General features: G+C 43.3%; 1 protein-coding gene across 1 annotated transcript in view; it reads left to right on the top strand.

The window, feature by feature from the left end:
• Positions 1-25,845, top strand: part of PTPRT (protein tyrosine phosphatase receptor type T) — a 95,220-nt gene extending 69,375 nt beyond the window's left edge. Inside the window, exons 8-35 of the mRNA XM_053452927.1 lie at positions 21-317; positions 666-775; positions 1,114-1,315; positions 1,429-1,531; positions 2,119-2,392; positions 2,602-2,638; positions 3,117-3,173; positions 3,628-3,763; positions 6,319-6,372; positions 7,066-7,095; positions 8,447-8,589; positions 10,145-10,222; positions 10,910-10,945; positions 12,089-12,276; positions 18,482-18,569; positions 19,357-19,433; positions 19,538-19,574; positions 20,105-20,202; positions 20,739-20,855; positions 21,091-21,245; positions 21,676-21,811; positions 21,945-22,094; positions 22,761-22,934; positions 23,430-23,561; positions 24,564-24,689; positions 24,768-24,931; positions 25,107-25,242; positions 25,575-25,845. Of these exons, the coding sequence (XP_053308902.1) occupies positions 21-317; positions 666-775; positions 1,114-1,315; positions 1,429-1,531; positions 2,119-2,392; positions 2,602-2,638; positions 3,117-3,173; positions 3,628-3,763; positions 6,319-6,372; positions 7,066-7,095; positions 8,447-8,589; positions 10,145-10,222; positions 10,910-10,945; positions 12,089-12,276; positions 18,482-18,569; positions 19,357-19,433; positions 19,538-19,574; positions 20,105-20,202; positions 20,739-20,855; positions 21,091-21,245; positions 21,676-21,811; positions 21,945-22,094; positions 22,761-22,934; positions 23,430-23,561; positions 24,564-24,689; positions 24,768-24,931; positions 25,107-25,242; positions 25,575-25,628 (3,389 nt within the window). The 3' untranslated portion in view covers positions 25,629-25,845. The remainder of the gene's footprint in view (positions 1-20; positions 318-665; positions 776-1,113; positions 1,316-1,428; positions 1,532-2,118; positions 2,393-2,601; positions 2,639-3,116; positions 3,174-3,627; positions 3,764-6,318; positions 6,373-7,065; positions 7,096-8,446; positions 8,590-10,144; positions 10,223-10,909; positions 10,946-12,088; positions 12,277-18,481; positions 18,570-19,356; positions 19,434-19,537; positions 19,575-20,104; positions 20,203-20,738; positions 20,856-21,090; positions 21,246-21,675; positions 21,812-21,944; positions 22,095-22,760; positions 22,935-23,429; positions 23,562-24,563; positions 24,690-24,767; positions 24,932-25,106; positions 25,243-25,574) is intronic.
• Positions 25,846-26,513: the final 668 nt, after the last annotated feature.

Genomic DNA, 26,513 nt, shown 5'->3' with positions numbered 1-26,513 from the left:
ATTATTATTATTACCCGCAGACCCTGTACACAGTCCCCAGAATGTGGAGCTGGTTGATATCCGTGCTCGTCAGGTGACCCTGCAGTGGGAGCCATTCGGTTATTCGGTCACTCGGTGCCACAGCTATAACCTGACCCTGCACTACAGCTTCCAGCTCGGGGAGGAACGCGTGGAGGCCGAGGAGCTCATTCTCACCTCCAGTCGTTATACGTTGCGAGGCCTGCGGCCGCACACGGCAGTTTACCTGCGCCTTGCTCTCTGTAACCCTGAAGGCCGGATGGAAAGTGGGGAGATTGTCGTACACACCGAGGAGGATGGTAAGGGCAAAAGGGAGCGGTAGGACTGAGCAGGACACATCCTGAAGGAGAGGCATGGTGCTGTTGGTTGGGAGAGGAAACCTTTGAGCTTGGGCTGTAAGACATGTAGTTAGTATGGAAGACATTTTTGTATCGGGATACGCTATCCCGTATCTCGATGAGGCTTCCTTGGGAATGAGTGGCTTACCTACAAGGTCAGACCTGACAAGTGAAGAAATGTAATACGGTCTGATATTCCTAGAATACGATAAGCCTCAGAAACTAGAGCTTGATCCACAAGTGTAATTCACACCGTATAGATTGGTTATGAAACAAAGATGTGCATTCAGACATTTGTTCCCTTTACAGTGCCTGGACCTATCCCCTTGGAATCTATTCAGGGTGGACCTTTTGAGGAGAAGATTTACCTACAGTGGAAATCTCCTAATGAAACAAATGGGGTCATCTCCATGTATGAGGTACCAAGTGTGTGACCACTGCCAGCCATTCCATACATGCACTCAGCGCAAGCTCCTAATGTGTACATAGCAGTAGACATCAACTATCCATGCACCGTGTTAGTTCTGTGCCCTCGGCAGATTGCCGAAGCTATACACATGCATGGTGGATTCCACCAGCGTTCTTCAATTACAATTATTACTGAAGCATATTGCAGGCATGGGTTTCTATGATCTTTACATTACATACATTACCAAATTTATGGCAGGCATGCATATGGTAAAGTCAACTGTCAATCGTATATAATAGGTCAATGCAACACAAATGTCAAATATGTCCATGTCTTTCTCCCTTTCAGATCTCCTACAAGGCAGTGGGTTCCTTGGATCCCACTGCAGATCTCTCCAATCAGAAGGGCCGGATCTTCAAACTGCGCAACGAGACCCATCACTTATTTGTAGGGTTATATCCCGGATCGACCTACTCCTTCACCATCAGAGCCAGCACAAGCAAGGGATTTGGGCCGCCTGTCACTGCCCGCATTGCCACCAAAATATCAGGTATGCTGGAAACTCTCCCAGGTAGATTTCAAACCCGCCATCTCTACCTAAATACTCGTTCATATCTGTTCTTGATTCCTCAATAGTCCAACGTGTTTGTTTCTCTCTCACAGCTCCTTCCTTGACTGATTCTGAAGCAGAGCTGCCTTTAAATGAAACTGAAACGACAATAACTGTTTGGCTGAAGCCTGCGCAGTCACGAGGAGCTCCTGTAAGGTAACCATCATCAACCCTATCCCAAGAGTCCAAACGTTTTTCTTTTTTAAGCAAACAATACGAAACACCCAGTCTACCTTAGCCATTTTTTCCCAACACATACTCATTTGACATGTTGCTGACTGGAACATGTAAAGTGCTGCCCCAGTGGTATGCGGGATGTATGACCTTACGTAAGGAAACATTCTACTCAGTTCTACATCCTGCATGCTAACAATTCAGAGATGATCAACGATATGCTCAATGTATACATGACCGTAAAAAATACGGCTGATGTGGTCACCTTACCAACATATCACCCAGACCGTATTTTGACCCAAAGATACCTAAATGACATCACATGCCCCATTGTTGGTCTTTTACTCCAAAATAGTTTGTTCTTCACCAGCACCTGAACATATAAACCAGCAGCATGTCATTCCCAGGACCCACCTGATGTTCAGCTTTGCACTTGATGGATTCTACCCACCTTGTATACCCTCTCCCTATTTCTCTTAACCTCATCTTCTTTTCCTGCTCTGGTTTTCTAACTCCTTTCCCGATCACTATATCGTTTTCTTCCGTCTTCCTTTTGACTTCTCTGGCAGTGTATACCAGCTAGTGGTGAAGGAGGAACGATCTCAGAGGTCAGGACGGGCAGCAGATGGTACTGGGTGTTTTCCGGTGCCGGTGGGTTACCGGAACGCCTCAACACTGGAGTCTCCTCATTACTTTGCAGCAGAGCTGAAGCCAGCACAGTTGGCAGTCACACAACCTTTTACAGTGGGAGATAACAGGACATACAATGGATATTGGAACGCTCCCCTTTCACCAGTGAAGAGTTACAGCATATACTTCCAGGCCCTGAGTACTGCCAATGGGGTATAATTCTCATAATTATTATACACCAACATACGCAAAGCCCGCTCACTCAGATACACAGAGCACTCATTTAGACAAACACTGGCGCATACACAGCAGAATGACTTCAATATGCGGATGGACAATACACATGGCCAACATTTATACACCAAGCGCACGCTGACCTGAAGACTGTTGTGTTACTGTGTTCTTTTTCAATATTTTTGCAGGAGACAAAGATCAGCTGTGTCCGCCTTGCCTCAAAAGGTAAATCAATCTCTTCCGGGTAAAGAAGTGTATGAACAGAAAGGATAGTCTGGGTATTTTAACTGGAGCTATAGCACTAATTGTGTTTCTTAGGAAAATAAGTGATCAGAGTATAGGGCTACCTAAGCACGTTGACATAGTAATACGAAGGCACCCCAATTAAAGTACAATAGTAAGAACTCACGAGTGCCTTGTGACTGATCCAGAATTCTGTATCTCAGTGGAATGCAAATCCACACATTTATGGAGTCAAACCCTGGATTCTTTCACCAATATGTAGTCACGGTGTGTCTTTGATATGAAGACACTCTTGTGTTACCAGAGTCTGCTTCTGGAGATCAATGTATTCATCTGTGTCCCTCTACATTGTGGTAGGGGTGATTCTAAAAGATGGCTGCTCCAGTCCTTTCCTTCCCTCCTCACTTTGTTTTCCTCTCCTGCATGCCTTCCGATGGGATCCCTCCCTTTTGCTTCTTAGGGGTAACTGCCGACCTTCTTCCCATCACCCGTCACCCCCCAAGCCAGCCAATAACAGGTGACTATGCGTCCTATACAGACCCAGTGTCTTGCACCATCCTGGTGTCTATGGCTGCATACGGTGCCTGTGCAGGCCATGCGCAAAACTCAGAAATCCTCTTATACACCAAAAAGAAGGTACCTAAAAATACAATGTACTGATTTCATATCAGGCAGAGCTAACTACCTTTTACGATGAACCTGAACCTAAGATGCTTTCCGATGCCAAATGAAAAGTGTGTCTACCACGCGGTCTTCTCCAAAGAATAGGCTAATGCAAAGCTTGACTGTTTCGTACCTTCTTTTCTGTGTAGTAAAGCCAAATGCTTCCATTACAAGCTTACCCTGTTTTTTTTTTGGTTTAAGAAAGATTTAACTTTTCTGTAGTTAGACTTTGGGATGCATGTCTTTCCAACATATTGGGTATCCGGGCATAAGGGGAGGCATCGCTCCATCCATCTTTTGTCTTCCAGGTGCTTCGACACAGAACACCAACACGGTGGAGCCCGAGAAGCCGACTGACAGTACGGTGCAGACAGCTGGAGTTATTGCCGGCATGCTGATGTTTATTATTATTCTGCTTGGAGCAATGATGACCATCAAAAGAAGGTTAGGAGAAGGACTACTGGGGATGATGTGAACCGATTGTAAAACATAGTTGCACAGCAAACCTGCCTTAACCCCCAACACACCTACCGATTCATTCATTCATTCACACACACACACTGTTTCTCTCGCTCCCACAATCTCAATTTTCTTCCGTCCACCAACCTTCTCTCTCATCCATGCAAAGTAACATCTCATTTTCTCTTATTCATGCAACTCTCTGCTCCTGGCTTGTGTACCTCCGCAGTCTCTTGGTCATGCACACCTAGCATTCTGTTTCATGCCTTGCCCATCCACCCTGTCTATTTAATGCTCTTGCTGTTTGTACTCCCAACACTGCCTGTAAAGTATCCTTCCTACCTTTCTCTCCTGCAGGGTAATGCATCCCGAGTCGGTCTTTTAGCAAACACGCAGCCCTGTTTCCCCCTCTTAACACATTCTCTGTGTGTCTTTCCCCTCCTGTCCCCTCAGGGAGTGAAGTTATAACTCCGTGTTGTGCCTTCATCTCTCAAACATGTATACATGAGCTGTGTATTGTGCCGAGTTAAACATCTGCTATGTGTGTGTATAATTTGTTAGGTGTCACGCTGACTCCAGTGTAATTTTCTTAACACAACTCAGTGGGGATTAACCATTCACTGCCAGTGTGCGGCCAACGAAACATTGATCGGCGTACATTGTGGACCTTATCCTTATATTCGTATCATGCATTTATATGTATGTAAAGGGAATTATATATATTATTACAGATACTGGTTATATGTACCAAGAACCTCACACAGTTACAACATAATCATATGCAAGGGGTTTATATATAAAGACCATTCACCATGAAAACCAATGCATTTTTTTACTGATAAATCCTCAATTCGAACTTTGCACCAAAATTGCTCTTTATACATAACCCATGATGCGCTCATGCAATCTGTGTCATATTGTCTGGGCATATGAACACACTTTTGATCCTCTTTGTGCTTCCTCAACATTCTGGGGTAAGCATAATGTAATGTACCAACACCTAAGCTATATTTGTTTCAATGTCTTTAGAGGAACAGTCAAGAACATTTACAAAGGTTGTTGTACCGGAGAGCACATTAGTAGAACAGGTTTAAGAATCCACCTGCTTCTTCCCAGGATTGATTTAGTTCTTAAGAGTTTAGCCCAAGTTGTTGGTTCCGTTAGAAGCTGCGGTGAGTTACTGTTTGGTGTTCAACTTGAAAAATCACTTAATTTCCATTGTTTAGAAGTTCTGGAGCGGGACTTCACTGGCTTCCAGACAGACAAAAACCAAAAAGGACAGCGTTGCTCTATTAGCACGAAGCACACTGTTTTGTTGGAAGCAAAGCACTAATATGTTATCCGGAAGCACGCAGTATGCGGTGTATAAACAAGAATCGCTGTGTTGCAAGATGTTGATGATATAAGCTCTTTCTGGCTGAAGCAGGGCATACATTATATATGGGTAGGATGCCCGCTGTTTTAGGATGAAAGAGGGAGCTCGTATATAAACAAGAAGCTCGCTGTGTCTGGATGAAGCGGGGCGCTGATGTTATAAGCAGTATTTCTCAATGAGGCAGGAGATGACAAATGAGCAAGACACTGATTACAAATGAAAACGGGAGATGATATGAACAGATTGCAACTGTTTCTAGATGAAATCAGGGGACGGACGTGTGGTCTGGGCATCTGATGTGCCGGTAGGAATCTTGTGATACAAACTTTAGATAATCCTTCAGCAGGCTACATAGACTAAGATGGCAAAGGGATCTTTTTGAATCACTCCCTACATGTAACCTTTTCTGCCCCTTTTAAATCTATAATGTGCCCAGGTATAGCAGTGGCATATGCTTGCTACAAAAATGACTATGTTACTTTGTTTTTTGTATGTATATAAGTGAATGTTGGTATTGCGGGAGGTTATTCACTAAAGGGAGAGCTGGGAAGACATGAGCCGTGGTTTTATCTCCCTTGTGTTTGTGGAGCAGCGTGCCCCTGTGTATCAGTACCTAAGTAGGACTAAAAATCAGTCAATTTCATATCAGTGCATGAATATGAAAAGTGTTCATTCTGCTGTAGACTTCGGGAGGACTGGAGGTCAGTGGTGCGAGTGGTCACTGGTTGTGGTGTTAGTAAGACATCTAACCAGCGATCACATCCATGTTGCCGAAAAAAAAAAAAAATACAATAATCTGTGGAAGAAATATTTCTTTCTTAACTATAGCCTGTTTCCAGCATGGTCTACCGGTGCCCTCAAGTCCTCATCTTCAACCCATAACATTGGGTCGAAATACTACCTAAAATAAAGACAAACAAAAGAGTACTTCCTCGGCATCTCCTGATCGCTTGGAATGCAAAGCCTTGTGATGGTCCATAATTGCCAATGTTATCACCAAACGGCAACAGAACTTCATTATTGAGTTAAAGTCATATAACTGTGCCCATCACAGAAGATGATGGCTTCTATAACATATGGCTTTGCGTTTATTTTTTTAGCAGACAAGCTTTGCAGAACATTTTTCTTCTTTAATTTTAAGTAGAATTTTGACTCATTGTAACAGGTCAAAGATGAGGACTCGAGGGCATTGGTTGACTACGCTGGAACCAGGAAAAAGGTAAGGGACAATATTTGCCAATGGCTTTTTTCACCTAGCTTAGATGATCCCTGGTCAGGTAATGACACCAGTGAAGGGTGTAATATTAAATAAGTAGAAACTCTTACAAAAACTGGAATAGAATTTCCTTTTGTAGCAGGTCCATCATGTTATAGTATATATGTATTCTGGCATGTGTTCTAGACCCTCTTGTATCTAGGTCCATCATCTTTTGGTATATATCTTCAGCTGTCTGCATCACACATAATTGTTTCCATACAATAGTAGTTCAATGAGCCTAAATTGTTGTTAAATACCGATGAACATGAGCTCTCTGCTCCAGCTCCAAGGAGCTCGGCTTTGGAATATGTAAGAGAAGGATGGGGAACAGGTATATTTCCTATGGTGAAAGATAGCTGTCTATAGCAAAGATAGAGAGATGAATCTGTATTGTTGAAAGAGGAGAAGCACTAGGGATAGCTGTGCTTATTATACAGAATTATGTAGACAGCCATGTACAAATAGAAGCTGTGGAAGAGAGAGAAGAGTAGTATTCAGGCCGTGTTTACTGACATTAGTTGGGAGGTGATCATCTTGCTTAGTTTCATATGGTCACGCTGTCACCCTGATGACATCCTGCTGTCACATCTAACAATTCCTTCTTTTCTCTTCCATTTTTCGGTCCCCCTCATGTGATTGCTCTCCATCTTCTAGAAGAAATGTGTACTCCTATTCATACTATCTGTAAGTACCTGCGAAATCCACTCTTTCTACCGCACTCTTGACGACAATACTCTTGTACATTCTCCATCACATATCCCATCACTATACTGCGATAGAAAGTTATATGAAACCATATAGGGAGGGGGTTATGGCATAATGGGAAGGGTTATAGGCAGGGGATTATAAAGTGCAGTATTGGGGTGTTCTACAGTGGAGTTAGATGTAGTAAGAGATGTATTTATGGGGGTTATATGGAGCAATGAGGGGTATATGGGGTAGATATGGAATAATGTTTTTTATAATGAGGGGTTATATGATGTAATGGGATGAGTTATAGGGAGGGGTTATACAATATGAATAGTTAGGGGTGGGCTCATATGAAGCAATAGGAGGAGTTATAGGGAGGGGTTATGAAGTAATGGGAGTGGCAGAAGAAATGACAAGATTGGGAAATATTTAAATATAATGTGTTATACAAAAGGAGTTTATCAGACATTGTGGGGTTAGGAATGTTGCTTTTCTGGATAAGCGTTCCAGAAAAGGGTTTTTGGGATCTTCATCCTGTAGTGTTGTCCTACCATTGGTCTGGAGATAAACATGGCAAAAAAACACAATGTGAAAGATGGTCAAAAATAATGTCCCACCCACTTTAGGACCTTTTGTTTAGAAGCCCAATAGGAGCCAAAGTCTTGTTCCTGCTTAGAAATTTAATCAGACTCCTCACCAATGGGTATAATTATTTATCAGTCCTTATCCATGAATTTATAATAAATACTTAAATCCCACAGAAAGCATGCGTGTCAACCTCATGTTAGCAATAATCTGGGCAAAGTCAGGCTCTTGAGATGAATCTATCATTCATAATAAGTACTAACACGTATTATTTCACACAGCAGCCTCTGGTATCGCCAATGCCACTCAGATAATAATTGAACGTTTGTCGAATGTCACAATTTCATTACCGCCAACTGAAATACCCCGTTCTCTCAGAATTTTTTGGTCATCTAATCTGAGCTGTGGCTCACATCGGCATGGGTTCAGACTCGCTGCTTTATTATTGATGTTCCATGTGCAATAAGGTGCATGCGGAGAAACAAACGTTAATATGTAGCCACTTATATCTTTCAACTGAGTTTCTTGCCAGGTTGTTCCTATACGGCATTGTTTGTCCCCTTTGTATAACAGCGTCAATGTAAAGGTTGTTCAGTTGTCATAGAATTCTTGTCTTAAAAAGTTCCATTCTGCTGCTGTTACTGTTCTGTGGTGGGACGTCGCATCTGTCTTTGCTTCTGTAGGGTTGGAGAGATAATTTTTTGTTGTGCTCTCAGCTCAATGTGTCTCAACAACGGTTATTTTTTTATTATTCCTATAGGAAACTTGCCAAGAAACAGAAGGAATCACAAAGTGGATCCCAGAGAGAAATGGGTCTGGTGGCTTCAGATAAAAGTTCCAGCAAGCTGAGCTCCACTCGTAATGATGACACCTTCTCCAGCTGCCAGGACGTGAATGGATTCAGTGAGAGCAGCATGGGTAGCGGGGGACATTTCCTAATGTGACAGACCAGAATTACATTTTAGGATTAGAAAGATACAAGTTAGAGACACTTGATCACGAGACTGTATGCAGCCAGATGACTGAACAAGAATGATTTGGACTAAGGAGATGAATGGAGAGTGAAATTGTGATATGGTAGGAGGTGGGGGAAAAACAGAGCAATAACTGAGAGTAAGTAAAAACTTAATGACTGGTCAGTGGTTAAGAGGTGAGAAGTCTATGCTCATTTAGAGAGAGTGGAGGTATGCAGTTGAATTGAAAGGGGGGTGATGAGAGAAGTTCACAGAATGATGTGAATGACTGAGAGGTGATGAGAGAAATTGCTACCCCATGAGAGCGGCTGAGAGACTGCAAGAACAAAACACCATACAATAAAAGGGAAAGAAATCACCACCCCATGACTGAGAGACTACGATAGGATCACCTCCCCATGACAGCGACGTAGAGACTCGCTATCCAATCACAGTAACCAGGAGACTACGAGAGACTCACCATCCAATCACAGTGACAATGAAAGAACGGACCAGCCAATGAGCTTGACTGACAATGGAAAAACAGGAAAGCAATGATAGCACCCAGGGGAGTGGTGGCAAATTAAGCAGAGGGGGCAAGTTCCCTCATGGCTGCCTTGATATTATGAATTTGGCCACCATCTCTTGTTTTTTTGGTTGTAACAAATGGCCCGTAAGAAGACTTGTAACGTGATGTAACCATTTATTTCGATACTGGATCTCCTTACTGTTCCCTCTATGGGCATTTATACATCCTATTTCTAGAGAGTACTATCATGTGTTGGGTAGGATTACCGAAGCGTTCTGTGTCTCAGCTGTGTATTTGGGACTCTCTATTGCTGCAGAAGCCTTCATGGCTACAGGTTGCCAAAAGGCCCTGTGAGCCACACCACTTCTTAATGTAACCCTCTAGCAGCCTCAAAACAGGGAAAAGTCCATGAAATCTTTAAAGTCACACTGAATATTATTGGCACAGTGGTAGTGGATTAACGGGTTATCAGCTGCATCTACTTAGCACAATACTGCAGGATTTCACGAGATTCACTCGGTAGTAATACCAATGAGCAGGTGCCAGACATTGACTCAGTAGAGATACAATGTGCACTTTGTTACTAAAGCCGCCCCCTTCGCTGCTATTGTCTTACCTAATTATTATGTCAGTTTTAATTTGTGCAACTTTTCACAATTGTATACAAAATATCTGCATTTGCCGGCATGTACTATGTTATGCCATCTGTATGAGGTTCATTCCTCACATTCATTCGCATTCCTGGATAGGACAGAACGTCTCCATTTGTGTTTGCGCATCTCTAAGATGTTTGAACATGTACCTTAAAATCCTTCGCCCAAGTATCGGATAAGATGTCTGTATAAACCCTAGAGATGTTATACAGACTCCTTAAATATTCCTCCATGCAGCTAGTCTACAGTGGGCGCCTTTTGATCAACGATGCTGGGTCTCCTTCACCCGGCCTGATCTTTCTTCTCATCTGTCTCTCCTGCAGGCACCTCCTCTCCCTGCTCCATCTCCGTACAAAGCAAAAACCTGCAGGGAAAATCCTTACTCAATTCATGCTACTCAGGTAGGACCTTATACCGAGCTAGACAGCCGTTCTAATGAGGACTGCGGGCCGTAAGGTGAATGGGACAGGCTTTCTAATGAATAACACTGCCCATATAATGAGCGAGACGTTGTTAGAAGTGGCACTGTCACCGGAGACGGCCACTGATAAGATTGTAACTTCTGCTAGATCAAAATAAACCATTAGATCAAAAATTGGATCTAGAATACTCATGCAGTTATAATGAGTGTGGCTGACGTTAACATCCATCATGCCAACATTAAAATACACATCGCTTATTGACAGCGGTATTGATATTAGAATGACAGGCATAGGAGTGGGTGTGAAGGAGACCAAAAGGGGTTGAGTAAATGCTAATATCATAAGATGAGTGTGGAACCCGCATGGCTGAGAGAGGCATCAGTGCGTGGATGGCGTTATTACAAGTTGGAATGTCAGTGAGGCAGATATTAAAAACCCTTCCTGAGTGAGTGAAGCTGATATAATAGACGGATGTATGTAATGGTAACGCTGACATGCAGAGGAGATGTCGTTGGTTAGATTCTCTACATAGACTGTGTTTCTGAGGGTTCTAGAGGGGGTATGGGTGAGGGAACCTGTGTGACCAGCTGGGTTCTCATTCTATGCTCTCTTCTTCCTCCTCTTCACCTCCTGTGTGGGCCACATCCTGCCGCTGCTTCTCGCTAGTCTCCTCCGACACCGTGCCCTCATCAACCCTTCTAGGTACCAAAATCTTTACTGATTGAAACATGATTTTCACTCTTTATGTGGATGTTGGGACACCAATAATAGCAAAGCCCCAGGTGTATATACCTCTGCCCGACTGAGGTACCTACCAAAGACCAAAGACCAGCGCCCTGTTAGTGGTGACTGAAGGGTGAATATTTAGAAGCACATCCTTTCATATGGTTGCCTTTAAAGTCTGGCTCCTTACCAGCCATTGACCCTCCGCAGCTCTTCCATCAGACGAGATCCCGTCTTGTGTCTTCTTTCATATTGTCAGGATCTGTGGGTTATTGATAGCTCCTTAGTTTACGCTTTCAAACAAAGCACTTTTCAATTGACTTAACTGTCAGTCTCCGGTCTTACAAGGTGTCCTCTTGTCCTTATTACAACATTTAGGATTCAATTTGTATCTGCCGTTTCCTAAGTTTAGTGGAAAATGTATTATCTTTTCTTACATGATCGCTTAAAGATTAAAATTGACAACACAAAAGTATATATTAAAAGAGAAGCGTCACACAAAGCCCTATCTAGTTTAAATGAAAACAGTGTCGTATTTAGTGAAAATAATTGTACATCAACGTATATATTACAATATAATTATATATATATATATATATATATATATATATATACACACTGTGAATTTACAGTTTTGGACATTACGTTTCTTAACAGTTGGCATCTCTTATTCTCTTGAAAAGTAAGGTGTTATCTGACCTCCTTGAACTAAATTTGGGGCAAATTAATGTCAGTGTACAATATCAGAAGTCTCAGAATCTCACAAATAAATATTGGTTGATGGATATTATTATATATAGATTTATATATTGAAAAAAACAATATTATAATTTTATGGTAATTCTTTTATTAATGTTCCAAACCCACCATTTTCCGCAACATGATTGCCACCTTTTCCCCCCTGAAGCCAGTATCTATGGCAGCGCTGTGTTAGTGCCACTGTAGAATTAATTTACTTGTTATAGTCATTTTGTTAAAGGGAAAATCAATTTGAGTTTGAATATTTATATATTTTATTTTATATTCGTGAATGGGAATTTTAATCAATTTGTTTATTAAAAGTTAAGGTTTAGCGTGCACATCTCTGGCCCAGCATGATTGCCACCATTGCCTCCCTTACAGACAGCAGCCACGTGGAGATGAGCCAGCCCACGCTGACCATACAGACCCACCCGTACCGGGCCTGTGAGCCCCTCGAAATGGCATATCCCCGCGGGCAGCTCCAGCCAGCCATCCGAGTGGCAGACCTCCTGCAACACATAACGCAGATGAAAAGGGGCCAGGGGTATGGCTTCAAAGAGGAGTATGAGGTAATTGCCCTCTTTTACATGCATTTCAATATTTCTTGCTATGCCTTTAATGTAATGTTTTACCTAATTACAATGAACATGTTACATGTATATGTGTATATATACATACATGCATAATGGGTATAGATATGATTTACACATAACCCCCATGGAACCTCAGAATACCCGCTATGGCGCCGTATAACCCATCTGTTGACCTTGAGACTCCATATAATAATTTCTATGTTTATATACGTACATTATATATCATATAGGGTTTGTGGGACGTGGAAGGTGTTGTGGGCACTAAATGCTGTGATTATTTAATTCATAAGTCCAGGGCTAGGCAGAGAATTCAAGTTGCCCCTGGTGCTTTAAGGCACCCGCGTGCTGGATACGCACATGCAGCCATTGGTGGATTTGGTGGATTTTTAAAGTGTTCCTACGATGTTCCTACATCCTAAAGACCATGAAGTGTCTGTCATTTCACTACCTGGGCTCCCATCTGCTAGATAACCTTCCATTGCTTTATCTGGCTCGGTTGCCACTGGCCTATATGCCTTTTCCTATTTGTTGCGCGTGTCCTCTTGCTTGCCCGCTGTTTTTTTTTCTTCCTCTATGAAGTGGTAATTTCCATTGCCCCCGTCCCTCCTTTATTCTATTCAAAGGTTAATCTCTGCTAACTGGAAGCATTATAATTCAAGCTCCGGGCTGTCATTAAACCAGTAACTCAGCTAGGGGCAGTGACCGTACCCACTCCGCTCGATAAGAGCCCTTGCGCTGTCCATTAGCCCCGTTGAGAGCGATTGGCAGTTGCCCCAGGGTAAGATGAGCTATTAAAACACAAATACAGATTAACCCATTCTTCCCTGGAATGGCTGCTCTCATCCTGCCTGACCATTGTTTACCCTAATCACTTTCATACATCTTCCTTCCTCGCATAACAGATATAGATATATTGTCTATCAGTCTTTGAGAGATTATACAGGATGAAAGAAAACTCAAATTCCTCTCTTTATCTTTCTCGCTCTCGTATTATTGTCTATCCTATTACCGACAGCCAAGCGCATACAGATCAGATAATCTTTGGGTGGTCAACTAACCATGTTAATCTCTGGTATTCAACAAATGTTGGCCCCGGTCAGCAGATGATCTCGTCATGGTCGTTGGGCGACTGGGATTCTGCCAAGATTAACGGAAAGAGCATCGAGCGCTGCTTTTAGCAGATACGTCTTCGAGAAATGTTCTAGGTGCGTCATTTACTGCGGGTCCCAACCTCCAACAAGGTTCCAACTTGTAATGATACCGCTGCGACCAGTACTCTACTGGCATTCCCGCAGGTACCCCAATGTACCAAACAAAAGGGCTCATAAATATACAACATAGTCATGATAGTGTGGGGTATTTGCATTAGGGGCAACTTCTAGAGACGCAGCATGGTCAGGATTGCCAGGCTGTAGCTTTTGTATGGGGCTCAGATTACCGGAGATCACCGGTATTTTACGATTATATTACCGAATATCAAGTTTTAGTAGAGTGGCCAGCCTTTCTCATTATTCTAGTAATGGCACAGACCGCAGATAAATGGCAGAGCTTATCCGGCACATATCATGGGGATTTTGGATAGTCCTGATCTAGTAGATCATTCAGTAGTTGTTTAAACTCGTCTAGATGATGTCATCAGCATCTCTGAAATGATGTAAAAATAAAACATGCATCCACTTTTCTTTCCTCCAGATTTCTAGCACTCATAGAGTTTTATATACCGCATCTGCCGCTTCTTGCTTTTGTTTCTTTTCCTTCAGTTTTGTTGTTTTTTTAATAGATCTGTTTATGGAGGAACTATCTTTACCGCCATCCATTTATAGGATTTTTGTATTTATGAATAGGCCATTTCTGCTCTGTCACAGAGCGTACGCAAGATTCAGACACAGAAGTGGCAAGGTCTAAGCCAGCCCGGCTGTGCCCAGTAGTCTGCCCCACGCCTTTGTGGTTTGTTGCCAATCTGGATGCGCGGGATTCTCTCACCCTGTTCTACCACCCCACCGTACAGATATATGCGACATTACTGATCGACATTATAGAGTGACACGGAGTATGCTTTTCTATGCTGTTAGGACTTTGTTTAGAGGGCACGCTTAATCAGTTTTTACAAAGGAGTCGGTGAGTTCATTTTGGCTAGAGCTCTAAATCCACGTTTAATATGCCCCTGCCTTTGTTATACCTTCCTCTCACTCAGTGCCCCCAATGCCCCTCTCCCTGCGGATTTCTCATTGTCACTTAAATCTTTTCATCCGCGAGTCTCTCTCCTTTCCTCGCTCTCTCCATTACATTTCCCCATCTCTTTCTAGTTTCATGCTCCTCTCCCCGTTTTCCCTCTTATTATTTTCGCTATTTCCTTTCTATTCTTCCCTTCTCCTGTTTTTCCTATATCTGTCTCTCCCCTCCTTTTCGCTTTCACTCCCCCTCTTTCCTCTACATCTCTTTCCCCGGTAACTCCGCATTACAGAATAACTTTATAAATATGTATCAGTTGGTCCTCTCACCAGCGCTTCTATTCGGAGATATTGAGGGAATTAATGGGGGGAAAATTTTCAGCACAAACCGCGCGTTTCTTTGCTTACAATCAGAGGCGATTCAGAAGCTTCAGCTGCATTTATTCGCTGCCCGAATTCTATTTGTTGTCAAGGAAACCAGGCTTAGAAAACCATGATTGCTTATGCTGTGTTTGCGGCGTTCACACAGCGTGCAGACATCTTTATTACTGGGCCTTAAATATTTGTCATGGAATCAGTGCGGTCAATTCTCTGGCAGGATCAGTGACATCGTGTTGTGTGTCACAGACCATGGAAGAGCAGACAAAAGCGCATAGGGGACCCAGGCCGGATGGTAACAGAAGTCTAACCCCCTGCCCCAACGACCCCAATCAGGGGTATTGTGGCTCAATTTATAAGATGAGTGGGCTGATACTTAAATGGTGATTCTGGTGCAAAGTTTGTGATCCTGTCACCATAACAACCGACGGAATGGTCCAGTCAGACAGAGTGTTGCATTGGTCACTATGGTGATAAGACTACATTTGTCGGTTAAAACCGATGTTGCGCAATAAACGGAATTACCACCCTTTATAGACGCATTTCTGTTACAGCTGCACCACTGTCACTTCTGACATGGCTCGTCACCATAGCAACCAATGGAAATGTCCAATTTTTTACTTTTCATGCCTTATGAATAGGGCACTTTATAAAAGTGTAAAAGTTCTCTTACACCGTAATGATCTGTATAAATGAAATTAGCAATCTATACTTTTTTCTGCAGATGTGGAGGTTACCTCTTTATAGCACACAAAAAAAAAAAAATTACCAACGTACGAGACGCACACTTTTTGATGATATGATTCAACTCGCAAACTCTTTTTTTTGGTTAATGAACCACACGGAATCTTAGAGGATTTGTTAAGGGTTAAACCTTGTTGGCCTTGTCAATAGTTATGTGAAAATAAACGTATAGCCAATGACACCTCCCGCAAATAAATTTATGCTTAGCCAGAGCAGGCCTGATAAGTTCTAATAATGTATCTCAATAGTAATTACATTTCCAATAATACAAATGCAGATAAGGAGGAACATCAAGAAACCAGCAGAAGAACGTTGACTTCCTTGGAAAAAGCTGATAAGTGAAATAGTCATAACACATAAATGTCAAATTTTACTTCAACAGATAAAGCAGAGATTCGGGGAAATAATAATAATTAGCGCAACAATGTTCTTTGTCCACCTCATACCATTGTGGCCCGTTCGCTCCACCAACAGATTAGATCAACAAAACATGGAGCACAGGCTTCCAGATCGCCAAACATCCTTTTAAATGTATGAGTTCCATACTGGACCCGTTTCTACAAAAGCCCTGCCTCTGGGTCAGCAGGTTCTGTGGAGGGGTTAGGGGTGAGAAGCCAGATGGACAGCCTTGGGTTTAGAAGATCATTACGTGGAAGAAAGAAAGTAATATATCAGCTGGAGTTTCCTGATCATAGGGCTAAGTTGGAAGGTGTTTCTTGTGCATATAGATTGTGTATAATGTATGTAAGCGTATCTAATGGGCTTACAGCTCATGCGAGTAGGTTATGTGATTGTTACATTTGTCATTAGTTCAGAATCTTGTAGAGACCTAGCATTTATCTTAAGGGGCTCCAGAAGCTCCTTCTGCCCATACAGGAGATGTATGGGCCTTTTTTTGGATCAAGAATAGGAAGGTTATGTAGAAGGGTTGAACTTGATGGACTTAGGTCTTTTTTTCAACCTTACAAAATATGTTACAAGAAATCCTTAAGGAGATAAGTGTTCAGATTCAGAACACAATGAGCAGACAAAGCTTTCTCCACATTTCCCACAACCAAGTTCTAAACGACCACCTAAGGAACTTATGGAAACACAAGTTGCCGGTACGGATGTATACCCTGGCTTCAGAAACGGGCGAGTAGTGGTATAATCATTTGTTCACCCCAAATATTCAAATTTTTAGGCTTTTTCCCAGAATAATAATGGCCATACCTAGGAACTTCTGGACTATGTGGAGGAAGGAGCAGCTGTGGGGGCTGGCTAGCCATATGTAGGGCAGGGAGTCCTAAGCATGCAGGTATGGACAGGTGGCCAAATGCCACTCTCCTTCCTAGAGAAAGACGAAAGTGACCAGGAGACTCCGGGTCAAACACGGATGCTAATCACAGAGGATTGGTAGGAAGCCGCTTGGAAGTATCGGTGTGTTAATCCTTTTTTGGGGGAGACAAAGGTGGGCTTTAAAGTAAAGCTCAGTCTAGCTAGCACTTCTGCATACGTGTATTTACAAGTACCATATGTCCCAACTCCAATTTAGTATATAGATTTTAGTCTCGGTGAGTAAACATGTTTGTTTATTAAGACAATAAACGTAATGTTTAGTTGCTAGGATACGGTCTTGTTCATGTTTCTTGGTTGCCTGGCCACCATTTTGATGATGCGCTGGACTTAGTGTTGCTAAGTTGCCATCTTTATTGCTGACATCACCTTTGGTAATTGTGAATCATCATGTCCCAGTGAGAATTTACACGCTTCTAACGCTTTGAAAAATACCGCCGCCTCCAGCTAATCGCAGATAAAGCGATTTGCATAATTTTAAAACTATTTGAAGTCGTTGCACATGCTAAATCGCGCAGAATATCCCCCTTATCTGATTGGGAGCAGTTTCCAAGCCTCTGAAAGTACACCATGTTCCTCCCCATGCAATATTTAAGGGGATTTATGCTTCTTTTTTCTTTATAATGGAGAAGGAAAAGATTGCTTCTTTAGGAGTCTGGTCATTTTGGCACTGGGATCAAATCCACGCTTTATTATGAGCAGCAAAAGGGGGTAAGAATGCTGCGATAGGATAAACAGTAGGGAAATAGACTATGTGAGAAATGGTAACAATGATTTAGAACTTCAAAGGGTAAAAAGCTGCATTGAGAGAGATGATATGCTAAAACGAAAGAAGGACTGTTGATGAAAGATAGGGCAGGTAGGTACGAGAAAGCGGCCAGGAGAACGGAGATGACAATGGAAGAATCCTACTTTGTAAAAGATTCCGATGGCATATCTGTAAGCCGCAATCTGACGGAAGCCCCCCTTGCAACGTCTCTGTTTGATAATACTGTCTGTTTTCCCCTCTGATGCTTTGAAGTGGGATGGAAATGAGCTGTTACTGCTCACGGCGGCTCTGCTGGGAGATTAGCCGCTATTAGGATGCTGGATTCTTAAAAAGGCAAATAGACCTCTGATCAAAGCTGTCGTCCCAATTAACCGCTCATTACCTGTCTATCCCCATAAAGAGGATGTAGCTCCAATAACAAAAAGGCTTTCAGTGAGGTTGTGTGTTCTCGCTGCCAGATGACAGTCCCTTTTAACTAATTTGCTGCTATAGAGGACTGTAGAGAAAGGCAAGGGGAAAGTAGGAGAAACGCTTTAGGTGGTGAGAAAGTGAAGACAGCAATGTTTGGGGGGGCTAGGTTGGGGTAAGGGAGCCACATTTTGGGAAAGAACATGGGCTTAAAAGGTAGCTGATGTTTGTATTCTAGGTGAGGAGGAAGAAAGCGTGTTCATTTCAGCTTTAGCATGTGGTGCCATTAAGCCTTTGGCACAACAGTCTGGTTATACCCATTTTATGGCATCTCTACGATGTTATTTTTCCTGTTTTTTTTGGGTTTTTTTGACAGGCACTCCCCGAGGGGCAAACGGCATCTTGGGATACTGCCAAGGAAGACGAAAACCGCAACAAGAACCGTTACGGGAACATCATATCCTGTGAGTGGTAATTGTGTCAAGGAATGGGGAACGAAAGTGGAGGGCAAGCTACACCTCTGAAATTCTGGTCTATAGGTGGCAAGCCAGGAGCAGTAATATGAACAGATTTAAAAGTTCTCTCACTATATGCACTTCCGGTGCAAGTGAAACCCGCTGCTGACTCTACTTATAATGCTCCACAGAGCTGTCTAACACAGGCCTACTTTATGGGTAACCGTCAGCACTGACCTCTCCACTAGGATTTCCTCCTGTGGCCCCATCATCACCAGCTATTGCAATACGCCGGGTTATGACGCCAATACCCAATGCTTTACAATAGCCGGTGATACAGCAGGCGGTATCCTGAAGGAAGACGCCAGTGGACAGGTCTGTGCCAGCGGATTCACAGACCTCCACCTTCACTTAGGTACGACTGGGCCCCATTAGTGTCAAAGATGGCCCTGATACCCAACCAGCTAGATAGCTGCCATCCAACTGCATTTCTCCACTCTTCTTTCCTGCTTTTACTTCTGTCTTTTTTTTTCTTCCATTATTCAAGCTCTCCTCGCTTGATTTTTATATGTCATGTGACCTCCTGTTATAGGAATTACTTATCAGGCATTGTGTGCTCTCTGTCTCCCCTATAGCGGTGATTGTGACTTTGTCTTTGACTTTATCCGTAACTTTGCCAGAGGTGACACGTGCCATTGCCTCAGAACCTCATCACAGCCTGCAAACGTCGGTGACTCCTGGCTGTCACTTTGTCACTGACCTTGATTGACATCTTTGTGTCTTTTTTTTTCTGTAGATGATCATTCCCGGGTTCGGCTTCAGCAGATAGATGGCGATCCGCACACGGATTACATAAATGCCAACTATGTGGATGTAAGTCACCGAAATAGAAAAAATCATACAGATTTTAAAAAAGATATTCTGATAGACATCTTTTCTCACTCTCTTCTCTCCTCACCCTATTCTTCTTCTTCTAGGGATATCATCGTCCTCGCCACTATATAGCTACACAAGGTAAGAAAATGCTCAAAGAGCAACTCGTAGGTGGTGACGCAGTTAGGAGGAGCACCTGACACCCCTCAATACAGGGCGACATATAAAGGAGAGTCGGTCCTGACTCAAACAAGCCACTACAGGTTTATACATACAATGGGGTAATTTGATTATACCACCTCCTACAAGTCAGCACAGGAACAAGCATGGACACCAAGGAGCGGTGCTGTTCCTCCGTACTACAGAAAAGAACATATAGGAAGGTCAATGGGGTTCGGTCTGACCGTCCTCCTAACCTGTGAAACAATGAGATAGGGCAGCACCATAAGAACTGAAGGAGGAGGAATACAACAGAGAAGGAATATGTTGCATATTACAGGTGTTCAATGAAGGCTAGAGTCTGACAACTCCTGAAGAAGGGGCAGTAGGGGCAGATTATGACCTAATGTGATAGGATGACACGGGAATACTAAGTATAAGATCAATACATTAGAGTGGCAGGAGAAAAGTAATATAGGACAGTGTCTAACGTTCACCTCTTCATGATGCAGGTCCTATGCAAGAAACTGTAAAGGATTTCTGGAGAATGGTCTGGCAGGAGAACTCCATCAGTGTGGTCATGGTGACAAATCTGGTGGAGGTTGGACGGGTGAGAGTCACAAACAAACAACACGGCCTTAACCATTTAGTAGTACTAAAAAAATGAGTTGTTTATCAAGCGCCTCAGCAATAGTCCACATTTTTGGGAAAACGAGAATTGTAAAATTAGAAACCATAATCTGAATGCAGACGGTGGCAGATGGTGTACTGACACAGGGAACTGTGCTTTCCAGAAGAGAAATGTAACTTACCAGAAGAGTTGTAAAAAGGAATAAACCTTAAAACAGGTTTGTAAGTTGAACATGACAGGGCAGTGATATTCAGTCGAAAAACACACTTAAATTTCAGGGTAAATCTCATGACCTCCATCCATAGAATCAGCTGTTCTCAGGGTGAAAGCCATTATGGACTCAAATCACCATTAGTTCCAGACAGAATCAATGTACATAGCACTCGATGTGTCCTATCCCAACCCAACTGAGAAACATCCCAATGGACTCTGTCCTGGCCCCAATATAAACAGGGTATCTTCACAGAGTCCGTTCATGTCTACAAGTACATTTAGGTTTCTGTTTTCTGTACTAGGTAAAGTGCGTCAGATACTGGCCCGATGAAACTGAGGTTTATGGGGACATCAAAGTCGCCTTGATAGAAACTGAGCCCTTGGCTGAGTACGTCATCCGGACATTCACAGTCCAGAAGGTGAGTGTTTGCTCAAAAGTATTATCACCAGGGACCCTTTGTCGCTAAAGTCTCGCAAACTCCCTACCTTTTTTTTTTGACCTTAGTGTCTGGTTAAACTGATGAGAATATTATTGATCAGCGGTTACAGTTTAACATTGCCAATCAGATTAAGCTCAGTGAGGATATGCTGTTATAAGATGTTATGTGGTGGGTTTGTATAAGGGGGTATCAGATATTCCCCTGTGTCTCTCAGAAAGGTTCCCATGAAATCCGGGAGATCCGCCAGTTCCATTTCACCAGTTGGCCAGACCATGGTGTGCCTTGCTATGCCACTGGTCTCCTAGGCTTCGTCAGACAGGTGAAATTCCTCAACCCGCCAGACTCTGGACCCATTACTGTGCACTGCAGGTAAGTTTTCTGAGTTGAAAATATCTCTTAAGCACTGCCGCTTCTTCCTGATCCCTGCACATTGCATTCAGTTCACAAATGTACTGCCCATCCCGGGGCATCCTATGCTCCCTCCGTCCAGACAAAACTTTTTTGCAAGTTTATGACCTATAAGTAACCTTACATTCTATGTTAATACGTTGAAATAGTAGTACCATTGTTTTACAACTTCCTATTATTCTTTAGTAATTAGTAGTCATTTACAATCCTATGTACATTATGCAGTTGCCCAGCTAAGAATGGGTACCCTCTGGTACTCCTGCTGTGGACCGCTACCCCCAGGGTGGGCAACCAGCTCACGGAACCCGTCCGCAGCAGATGATGTCCCTACTCATAGTGTTATACATGTGAAGCACGGTATGTTTACAACACATTCATCTTTATTCCTCAGTGCTGGGGCTGGAAGGACTGGCTGCTTTATAGCTATTGACATCATGCTGGATATGGCAGAGAATGAAGGAGTGGTGGATATATTCAACTGTGTACGGGAGCTCAGAGCACAAAGAGTAAACATGGTGCAAACCGAGGTAAGTAGACATGGGCTTATAAAGGGTTATAATACAGGTATTTGGGGCACAATCAAAGCTCTCTTGAAAGAGAACCTCTGGGCTGATGATATATAATAAGGGCAAACGGTCTGTTTGTGTACCCACTCCTTAGGAGCAGTATGTGTTTGTGCACGACGCTATCCTGGAAGCCTGCTTATGCGGTAACACGGCAATCCCAGTGTGCGAGTTTCGCTCCGTTTACTACAACATAAGCCGCATAGACCCACAGACCAACTGCAGCCAGATCAAGGATGAGTTCCAGGTGAGTGGCCCATCTCGCTTATTACAAAATTAAAATTCTGCTTCTCCCTGTAACGATATAGTAACATACGATGGCGCGCAACCTCTAATGTTCACAATGCCTTATCGACGGTTGACTATTATGTTTCACAAATTGATGTATACAATGGATTGAACAAGGAAAGTCCATTATCTGCCAAACCGCTTTTTTAAGCAGCGAGAAGTCAGGGACAGTTCTCGCGTAGACAAAGAAAATCAGTTCTCATTTGAAGCAATTCCACAAATTCCGCACCTTTCAAAACATCAAGTTCTTATAATTACTTTAATAGAGGAAAACATTAGTTGTGAGTATTTTTAACGGTTCCAAACACAGATACATTTTCGGTGAAAGATTCCCCTTTCAGTTTGGATTTAAGGTCTAAAGTATCAACACTGATGGATAAAAAAATCCCACAATATTCGCAGTGCATGTAAAGTATTGTGTGTATATATGACACTCACATGTAGATCTATACATTACACGTGTATACCAATGTATAATGAGATTGAACTGTGCTTTTAACCTTATTGGCTCATAAGACGGTGATAGTTTAGATGGATATGGCTGTGTCAACCTAAGAGTCTTTAGTTGCAGTTGACTATATATCTCACCCCGTAGGTCTAAGTAGAGTCTTTTACTTTCCGTTAGACCCTGAACATTGTGACCCCGCGAGCCAGGCCAGAGGACTGCAGCATTGGGCTACTACCCCGCAACCACGACAAGAACCGCGCTCTTGATGTCTTGCCCCTGGACCGATGCTTGCCTTTCCTCATCTCACTGGACGGAGAGACCAGCAATTACATTAACGCTACACTCATGGATGTATGCATTGGGGAAATGGCGTTTGTATAGCTGTGGTTACTCTACACGCAGAAAAGTATATTGTGCGTTTTTATCTGCGTGACCGATTCTTAATCTGCCGCATAACACACGGGTTTCGCGTGTCACTCCCTCCGGAGCGTGTACGATCTGTCACAGGGAGCCGTGTCCTCCTTGTCATACTCCCGAGGGTGGCCCTCATATCTTGGCTTGTGTCAAAGACCTGACAGCTATTTGCTGCACAGGGAATATTTCTGCAGATAATCCTTTGTCGCACACGAGCTGACAGGTTGTGTGATCCGAGACAGCGGAATAACCGTACTGTGTGTAGACTGCCTTGTGTCAGATCATGTGTGTATTTCCATGTTGCCGCATTGACATGGACAGAGGGGCCTGCGTCTCATCCATGTCACCCTGCAGGATACTATGCATTCGGCTTCTTCTGCTTGTGACTGCCTGTGTAACAGCTGGTGACCGTCTCTATGTTTAATGTTGTAGAGCCATAAAAAGCCGGCTGCGTTCCTGGTTACGCAGCACCCCTTACCCAATACTGTGCCCGATTTCTGGAGGTTGGTGTTTGACTACAACTGCTCCTCCATCGTGATGCTAAATGAAATGGACGCTGCACAGGTATGTTAATCACCTGCCCGTCCTCTCTATGTCTGCTCCTACATACCTGCACGCATATTTTCCATCACACCAAGGCATCTGTTACACAGACATCAGCGTCATTGTCAGCTAAACCGAGTATGATAACACCATACTTTCCCTCCCAGCAATCACCTGATCTGTTAGCACTTTTGATACCCCTGTCAGTAGAGAGAGGTATATTCATCCTTCTGACCTAACTATGTCTTCTGTTGGGCCATCCTTTGCGAGTTTCTCCTGAACAAACGGCTGGCTCCATCACAATCCATACTTAAATCAGCACTAAACTTATATATCTGGTCAGCTTGGTTCTTCTCATAGGAGAAACTTCTAGGATGGGTTCTAAATAGGCAGATTAGACAATAAATTCCCAGATCTTCAGTTACAGTTTTGGTTTGTCCTCTGGATCTGTGGAAACGTTTCCAGCATAATAAAATCCAAGTCCAAATGTGTGAGATTCCTGGTTCTCTAAAAGAGCAACAACCAAAATTTCGTCTTGTGTCTGTCCAAACGATAGACGGGTTTCCATACGGCTGCCATTCGGATAACAGGGTTGCCAAAATATTAATGTTTTCAATTGTTTTTTAGTCTATAGGTACAAGTTCCATTGCCATAGTGCTCTGTTGGGGGCTTAGCCAAGATCTCATTCATTTTAATGAAAGAATCTGTCTGTCTTAATCCTGACAAAACAGTTGCAAGTTCTCCAGTTTGGGATTCCTGCGGGTTTTTACCATCTGTGCCACAGGCATCTACCCCTACTAACTGTATATTATTACATCCCTTTGCATGATACTTGTCTGTCTCTGTACATGATTACACCACCCAGTATGTCATGAGGACTTAATTATAGAACTCTGTGTGACGTTGCATTCCTTCGCATAATACACCAATATGTTTTTATTTCACCTTGAGTTATTACATTACGCTGCGTGCTGTTGCTCTGCTTGGAGATGTGTTTTTCATTATCTGATCCTGTCTTCTTAGCTCTGCCTCCAATACTGGCCAGAGAAGACGTCCTGCTGTTATGGGCCGGTGCAGGTGGAATTTGTCTCGGCCGATATCGACGAAGATGCCATCACTCGAATATTCCGGATTTGTAATATGGCCAGGGTGAGGATAATTCAAGTCATCGGTGTGGTATGATGTTAGTTCTAGAACCAGGAAAATGAGGAGCTTGATCTCTTTCAGCCACAGGACGGGTACCGCATTGTACAGCACCTACAGTACATAGGTTGGCCGGCCTATCGGGACACCCCCCCATCCAAACGCTCCATACTCAAGGTGGTCCAGCGGTTAGAGAAATGGCAAGAGCAGTACGATGGAAGAGAAGGCAGGACAGTAGTTCATTGCCTGTAAGTAAAAGAATGGTGTCCTTGTGCCCTGGTTAATCACCATTAGGATCGACACATTTGCCCCCCTGCCAGTAGGTGGGGGAGTTCCGATCTCTGCCCTAGTTTAAGTGCTGCTGTGGTAGGAGAATATAACCTTTTGTGGGGTAAAATATTTTCATTCTGCTCCCCCATGCAGGAACGGAGGAGGTCGCAGTGGGACATTCTGCGCTATCTGCAGCGTCTGTGAGATGATCCAGCAGCAAAATATCATTGATGTATTTCACACTGTGAAAACCTTACGGAATAACAAGGCCAACATGGTGGAGTCTCTGGTGAGTTATTGTCTTCTCCTCCTCTGTCTACCGGCGTATTTACCAAAGCCGACAAGCTTTTCATGTAGCAGAAGCTCACCGGGGTTGGACCTCCATAATGTATAGTGACCTCAAACAGCATAGGAGGTAGAGGACGGTTACAGAATTTACTTTAATAATTTCTGGAGATAAGAGACGTTACCACAAAGTCTCCAATGGACACAGCAAGCAGCCTCAACGTTACAAGGAAAAACAGCTGTGTATCTTATTTAGATTTGTAGACCAAGCCATGAGGATGATGCACACACTTTTTCTTTCTTGATCCTCACTCTCTTGTCATTTTAAACCCACAGGAGCAGTATAAATATGTATATGAAGTTGCCTTGGAATACCTGAGTTCCTTCTGAACCCTCTCGCTTTGAGGAAAGATGAAACGTGGAGATCCTGGTCCTCGGCAGGCCCTGTGGTGCTAAGAAGCCCTGTGCATGGTGAAGATGGACAGACAGTAGACATTGCTGACTGAAAGCCTGCCTTGGAGGAAGAGGTCACAAATTTATCCAGTTTGGGTTCCAACGCTGACGCCTGCAAGACGCACCTGCAACTAGAGGCGACTCACAGACCAGCCTTTTATCAGCGATGCCTCTTAAATTTAACGGCTCTCGTTGATCAGCAGCGAACAATTCAGCCTAATGCTGCCTGTCCGTCCAGCTTGGACTCTCGTTCTTGAACAACTGGACAAGGCCAGTCTTCGTCCTGCCCTTCTTCTTTGCCTTACCCGATTCTCCTTCCTTCTTGTTTTCCCCACCACTCTCCTTCCATCTGCAGCCAATCAGTTTGTTCAAACCCGGCACAGAATGTCAGATAAAAACCAGACAAACAGATGCAGAACTCCAGCTATTTTATCATAATTTACTTGTTCCTTCACAAAAACCGTAAACTATGGCACTGCCAGAGACAAGGCGTTACAGAGCTGCTTCCTAACGTCTCCTCTGCGCATGCTTTTTCCGCTGTTATGCTTCTACGAGCAGGTGTCCTCTTGTAAGGTCTGCAGCCGAGGACTCCATGCGAACCCCCACGTTACAGGTGATGTGGTCTTGTCTACTTTTCAATGATACGTCTTTATTTATTGCTGTAAATGTTCTTGGGTGGGGGGGGATTGAAAGCTGTTTGTATTTTGGGGCAATGTCTTGCTATGAAACGTCCAATAAAATTGTGATGTCTTTTTTTCTTAACATTTGTTTTATACTTGGAAGTGTCCCCAAAATATAATTGAGTGGCATAATGTAGCGAAC

Source organism: Spea bombifrons, chromosome 13 (assembly GCF_027358695.1).
Source record: "Spea bombifrons isolate aSpeBom1 chromosome 13, aSpeBom1.2.pri, whole genome shotgun sequence".
Taxonomy (NCBI): domain Eukaryota; kingdom Metazoa; phylum Chordata; class Amphibia; order Anura; family Pelobatidae; genus Spea; species Spea bombifrons.
Note: the sequence above shows the minus strand (reverse complement) of the source record. Positions and strands in the feature narration are given on the sequence as shown.